The sequence below is a fragment of the Mercenaria mercenaria genome, chromosome 1 (genome assembly GCF_021730395.1).
Source record: "Mercenaria mercenaria strain notata chromosome 1, MADL_Memer_1, whole genome shotgun sequence".
NCBI lineage: Eukaryota > Metazoa > Mollusca > Bivalvia > Venerida > Veneridae > Mercenaria > Mercenaria mercenaria.
Window position 1 is genome coordinate 84,472,886 of NC_069361.1, and position 7,367 is coordinate 84,480,252.

Genomic DNA, 7,367 nt, shown 5'->3' on the forward strand with positions numbered 1-7,367 from the left:
GCCACACTTTCAGTATGCTCAGAATGTATTTACACAGAGGGAGAGTTTAATGTCTGTTCTATGTGACAGCTGCAGTGGACAGTATGTCTGAAGTCATTCACCCTTGAACTGTCAGTTACTTACAGAGAAAAAGTTGGTACTGGTAAGAAATATGGGAACCATGTTTTAGGTGAAATGATCGCCATTACATAACTGATGAATTTTTTAAACAATGATGTTAAATCAACATCAGACTAACAAATGTGGGAATATTTCTTCCTCCTGTAATACTTAAAAAAATTATCAATAAAGTAACAAGGCTAGCTTATTTTTGTATATATTCTAGTTATAGGTATATAAGTGCATACATCGTGACATATCTTACATACAGTTCTAATAAGCAAATATCTTTTGATGAAGGAAACAATTTCATCAAAGTCACTAATTGTCTAAAAAGTCAAAATTGTATAAGAGAATGAGTTGTTATGAATACATCTTGTAAATCTTGTAAATAATGTTGAAAGTGGTACCAAAGGTAACTTAAGAGTTGACTTTAGATGTAATGTAACTTCAGTACCATGCTTTGGTCTATTACATGCATGTCTTGACAAAAACAATACACACAAAACCCTTTATAATGCTATTCGATATACCGCGGTACTCAGTATAAATGCGGTACGCTCTTGGCTCCCGAATTTTCAAAAAAAAAAATCAAAAAAAATCCGTGGATGTTATTTAAGCTGATCATAACCAGCGATAAAACTGCATATACCTGTGTACTTTAACACCTTTGCCATGACAACTACGACAAAAAATGAATAACCGTCTGCTAGCTTACTTGTTTGGGTAACGCCTTTGTTAAATTTAGAATACATGTAGACATGAGACAATAAGGCAGTCAGCACTGTGTCAAAATTAGGTTGTATTTGCATTGATAACAAGCTGTAACATTGGTCAGTCAACTATCAAACCATTTAAGTTTGCATCAGTTAAGCAGACGACACAAAAATTTGTGTGAATAAAAAAAATCAAACAACATGCCCAGTTTTGTAATAAAATGCAGCCGTTTTTCGTAATCATCCCATTCTCACTTTTTATTATCATAGATCTAGTTTATTTTCCCATTTTCAATCTTATTTTATCTGTTTTGTAAAACTGTCCGCATTTATGCTCTTTCATACATTTTTATTTATTTTCCACGTATCTAAAAACCCCGTGCTATTGTAATTATCATGACCCCTTGTTTCTCACACAGTTTACATGTTTATTTTCATGATATAGAATTTCAACTTTCTTTCTTTTAGAATTACAATGAAATGGGAAGATGACACAGCATTATAAATTTTTAAATGTATTTTCCAGTAGCATATAAGGTAAATAGAAGTCCCGTTTATACGCTTAGAATTTCTTATATAACACGCATCATTCAAAATACGTCTAATGCATTATGGGTTGGTGGGGTATTGCATACACGGCATATACAGCCAACCTGCGTTATAAATTTAACCCCGCTAGATCTGCAGGTCTCGAATCTTGGACCCCAACGACAGCGTTTTAAAGCGGTCGCAGTGTACAGTTAAATTCAGAGATTTTATATGTTTATATGATGGTTGAGAGGCCAAACCCTAACCACTATAACACTGCTACCCTTTATGGTATGTTCAGGACAGTACTGACCACAGATTTTGAAAATTCTACAATTGCATTACAATATCCAAACCCCATCCCTAAAAAAAGTCTAGACTGTGCAAATAAAACTCACAGGTGAATGTCATTGTATTTAACTATGTATAACAACGCCAGGTTAAGGTTGTAGATCAAGTGTCACTAAGTCTTGATTTGACTACCATAAAACACAACGCACTGGTGGGGAATCATTTGTATTCTATTTTTAAAATCTGACACAAAGTTTTTAATAACAATATACATGTATAACACTGTCCAACAGTTATAAAGTATCAACTTATTTTATGTTATTTTATCCAAAAGAATATTATCCAGGTGAACTTCACAAAGGTTGATCACTAAGTCCAGTTTTTTTACAAAGTTCCTTAGACTTCTTATATCTCATATTTTGAGTGACAGCTTTCAGTCACTTTTAGATACTTACAAGAGTAGATGAACAAACAAAAGAAGTATGAAAATTTACAAGTGGTAAAATCATAAGATGTAGGATTATCACATACAGACAAAAAGTGCTAAAAGCCATAATATATAAAATCTGTTTGAAAGCAATTCTTTTTATATACTCGACAACTATTTAAGTAACAAATGACACATTTTGAGAAGGAAATAATGATTAATAGTAATTGCAAATAAGGATGTTGTTTTTTTTTCAGAGAGTTTAAATATTGTTTGTTTAATAAATTAAGGTAAAAATATAGGATTTAAAAAACAATATCAGAAAAACACAAATGTTCAAAATTAACAGCATAATATATGTTCTAATCAAATTAGTAATCAAATGAAGTATTATTTTATTGAAAAAGAAAATTTATTCAATTTCCTTTGGTTCAAGATTACTCATCAAGATTACTAATGTTTGTGTTCAGTCCATAAGCCAGATATATTTCTATGAAATAACGCAGTCTTTTTTAGACTTCCTCAAAGATTCTCTCGGCCTATCCTCAACATCATCACTTGAATTCCCCACATCGTCCCTTTTACTAGATGAGTCTTTACTTTGAAGTTCTGCATTATTCTCACCCTCCACAAACCCAAGAATAGCCACTGAATTATCATTTATCATTGCTGAAATTGCAATAAAGCCTAAATCATCCTCACTTTCAAATTCTAATTTTTTCAAATTGTTTGTCATTGATAAGGTTTTGAATCCATTGGGAAATGAAACATATAGACTTTCATCTGCATTTGAATAAGAGATTGATGTTGGCATAACTAAATCTTTGTGCTTAACAATCTTCTCAATTTTACCATTAGAGTCCATTCTTGTCACTGTATTCATTAATGGATCTGTCACAAAAATGTTTGTGTGTACCACAACAGCTGATGATGGTGCTATAAACAAAGTTTTTCCACCTTCTATCATTGGGATATCTCTTAATACCTCACCAGATTTGCTGAGTATTTTCAGACCTGCAGGCTCTGTGAATGTCACTACAAGAAAGTTACCATCAGATGAAATGCTTTTACAGAATCCTGGAGTTTGTATTTCATCTGCTTCTGCTATTCCGTTACGCAAGTTAAGGAATTTAATCTTTTTCTCATGTGGCAGTGTCACTGCAAGCATATCTGTTTCAATTTCAACCATATCCCAAGGACCAGTTAGAAAGACAGTGTTGGCATATTCAATCTTATCAGCAACTGTGTACAGACTTATTTTACTTTTATAATATTCTAACATGACTGTAGCTTTTTCAGACACTGTCAGTATTTTTGGCAGAACTGCATATTCATACAATTTTGCAACGACATAATCGAAATTATAATCTTTTTCTTGTGCCATTTCTTTTTCTTGTTCTCTTTCAACTTTGCTCTTCCAATTTCCTCCATCTTCTTTAACTTTTTTTGAAACTTCTTCTTTTTCACCTTCTTTCACCCTGTTTTCTTCTTTTTCTACTGCAAATACTTGCAAAAAACCAAGTAAATCCTTTCTTGCAGACAAAGATTTTGTTGCTCTGCTTTTGCAATATTTCACCAGTCTGACCTTGTTCGCACTGTTTATTTGTTTCAGACAATCCTTCATCTCTTCAATTCTCTTTTTATTCATTTTAACTGCAGCAAAAAGTAGTTTTTCTTGTTTTGTATCTTCCAAAACATTTAAATCATCCTTAATTTCTTCAATATCTTTAACGATTGCTGTACAGGATTGAGACAGGTCATGCATTTGTTTCAAATCCTCAGCCTGCAAAATCATTGCTTCATCTTTTAGTTCCTTTTCTAACTCTTCGAAATGTTTATTTATGTCATGTCTGTGTTTGCTCAATTTTTCAAGTGCAACATTAACAGATGTTTTGCTCGCCTGTATGTTCTTTCCAATTTTCTTAATTTGTTCTTGTGCTAAATCATTAACTAATTTAAAGTCCTTTTTTGCATAATCATACTCTTCTGAAAGTAGATAATTCTGTGTAATGGCAGACAGTGCTTTGACTTCACAAGACTTATGCAAAGTTGCAATACATACGGAACAGCAACATTCATTATGTCTTTCACAGTAGAATTTGTTAACCTCATCTACATGTTCAACACAATTTTCTGAAACAAGTTTAGTGGCTTTTTTCCTTGGAATCTCGTTTTCTTTCAACAGTCTGTGATGTCGCATTATCCTAGGGCGACAATGATGTATGGAACATTCCTCACATAAAAACTCCTGACATTCCACACAGAAGGCTTTCACTGGCTTTTCTTGTTCACATTGTTCGCATGATTGATGTTCTGCTTGGCTGTCTCCAGTCTTAAATTCTGTTTGCAGTGATTTATCATATACGGGATCATTACTTTCAGCACTGGCTACACTGGCCATTTTCCACCCTTACTGATAATGAATAGAAGTGAACTTGATGTTAATATTTATGATATTACATATGAAGTATTTTACCATGTAAATGTACCTTTTATGCGCACTGATGTCTTACGTGCACTGATGTATCAAATTTGAACATATACATTTTCACCTGAAAAATTAAGTTCTGGTGTATTCACTGCTTCAGAAATCTACCATATTGATAAAATCTTTTCAAAAGAGTAGAATAGATAGATGATTCAAATATATTTTTGCCTGAACTCTTGACAAGTCTGTTACTGTTTTCATTCTTGCAATGTACAGTTTGTTGTACACATTTTTTTTCAGGTGCTAAATAAATATTTTTTCTTATTGTAATAAATGTAACAAAACTTAAATAAACCAAATGGTGTTTGTGTCGATTTGTATCTTGTTGCTTATCTTAAAAATTCCTGCAAACAAGCCACACCTTAATACAACTGACAAAAGAAATAAAGATAAACTGGCAATGCTAAATAACCTGCTTTTTTTATATATTTTCTAATGACAGACTGAGAAATACATGTATTGATAAAATGAGAAAAAAAAATCATAAGAAATAGTAATACTGTTCACGCATTAATTAATTAATAGGCGACTAAATAGGCGACTAATTTTCATAGAGTTCTTAATTGTGTCATTCTATGAAATTAGTTTCAATAAACTAAGAAAATTCTTACATATTTTATTTTTGAATTTCTTAATCTACAAATTTAAGCCCTTATTGGCACAGAACATGAAATTTCATGCCAACAACTTTAAATGATTTTACATATATACAGTATCATTGGGATACTGTAAAGACATATTGGCAATAAACTGTTATGGAATAAAACTGTTTAGTTCAATGAATTAGATTTATTTAGATATGTTTGCCAAACAAAGCAATGCAAACATTTTTTTTTCATGATCTTAAAAATTTGTATTGTAAAAAAAACAAAAACAACAGCAACACCAAACACATTTTACTGAGTTAGATTTTGATTGTTGTACTGGTGAACTGCTACCTTGCTTAGGTTTTATCATGCCTTTTATTTTTGTTTCTTTATACATTAATTATATCAAAAAGATGCATGTTAAACATACACATATACGGTACGTCGCGAATTGAGATTGAGACAAGATTTTGTCAAATATATCTCTACCTTTATGTAGAAAAATGAGTTTAGATTACCTCTGTATTCAAGTTTTGAAGACAGTCAGTGCAACAAAGTTAATGGTTAGCCTCATACTTTGAGAAAAAAATTCAAATAACACCAAATCATAGAAAGAAAACGTTATATGAAAATAAATGGCATATAAAACATGTTTATTACATACTTGTTTCTATTCCCTGTTAAGTTACAACAGTACCAGAATTGTCAATATTTTTCCATACACTGACGCCTGAATTTCATATCGGTTATGTGATATCATTTAATGTGTGTTGTTGTATTAATTCTTTTTAGTTCAGGATTGCCATTCTTATTCAGATAATTGAACAAATTCATGACATTTACATTACATATATAAGTGTAGATACGTATGTAATAAAAAGGTTATTACCTTTGCATCGGGAAAAATGCATGCACTCGTTCTTTAGCAAAAGAATATTGTCCTAAAGTCACACAATATTTCCGCTGCAGAACTCATGCATATTTCCCAATACAAAGCTATTAACCTATAAATATTACTCTATAAAAAAGTTGTCAATCTACTGATCCATTCATTCAGTTTTGTAAATGCTACACTTTCTGACAGTTCAACGACTTTAAGAAACACCATTTTCAAAAAAGTGTTAACATCTTCGTTTTGATGCATTTGCAATAATGTCCCACATCTCTAGGTAGAATGTAGTTTTTCAATTTTCTATTTTCATTTCTTTACAAATGGCATTTATTTTTAAGAATATGTTAACAGGCCTCTAGTTAGGTCCAATTTTTTGGGAGAAGTCACCTCCCTCAAGCTGATTTAGGGAGAAGTGGGGAGACTTTAGGGAGAAGTAGTCCATACATGTGATAAGTTCAGAATCCCAAAACTGGAGGTTTGTCATTTTTCAGCTGGAGTTGGGGTCTCAGAACTGGAGGTTTTTTATCGACATAAATTAAGCGCGCGGACACAAAACTTAAAGACAAAATCCAACATTTTAGGCCACACAATAACGCGTAAGTGTACACCAGAAGAAACAATCCTCATAACTCTTGATTTGAATTTTGACAGAGTTATGCCACTTTTTAACTTTTTTTATTGTTAAAGTTTTATATAATGTCCAATATCCCTGTTACATTCAAAGCTATTGAGTATTATGCCCTTTTTAGTGGCAAAGCTTTAATTCAGAGTCAATCACTGAGAAAAGTCGAGCATGCTGTCTTACAGAAGCTCCCTCTTGTTCCAACTTAAAACTTCCTTAACAGATTAAATTTGTAGAAACAAAGTCTCAATTTAGGTCTGAAATGGTGGTGAACATTGCATTCACATTTTCAGTCTACTTGAGGACTGAAAAAAAGCGAAGCTCTAAATTGGTCTGAACACAACTCATAAATTATGTCAATTTCTTACCCCACCCTCTTTCGTATAAAAACACTGATCATTAATGATATTGACATGAAAAACAGAAAACAAAAATGCATCAACATGTATTTACCCTTACCAAATAATGTATATTGATGTTATCAAATAAATGAGTGTGTGTTTTCATCCAAATTTCAATGAAATATAAGTCCAATTTTATTAGCAAATTAATTTGGTAAACACTGGAAGAAAATGGCGTAACTGCATAAGGGGAAGTAACATTCATGTTCTAAAAATAGTAATGGGTTGGTTTTTCCAACAATTATTTATGTGATTTTATTACTTTGAATAATCAAAAATTCATTTCAGCTGGGAATTATTTCTTATGACTGGGAGT

At 31.8% G+C, this 7,367-nt stretch overlaps 1 protein-coding gene across 1 annotated transcript; it reads right to left on the reverse strand.

The window, feature by feature from the left end:
- Positions 1-460: 460 nt before the first annotated feature.
- LOC123531996 (uncharacterized) lies at positions 461-4,471 on the reverse strand. The gene has a single exon (XM_045313327.2). It carries the CDS (start codon positions 4,460-4,462, stop codon positions 2,552-2,554), a length of 1,911 nt encoding a protein of 636 aa, XP_045169262.2. The 5' UTR covers positions 4,463-4,471; the 3' UTR covers positions 461-2,551.
- Positions 4,472-7,367: the final 2,896 nt, after the last annotated feature.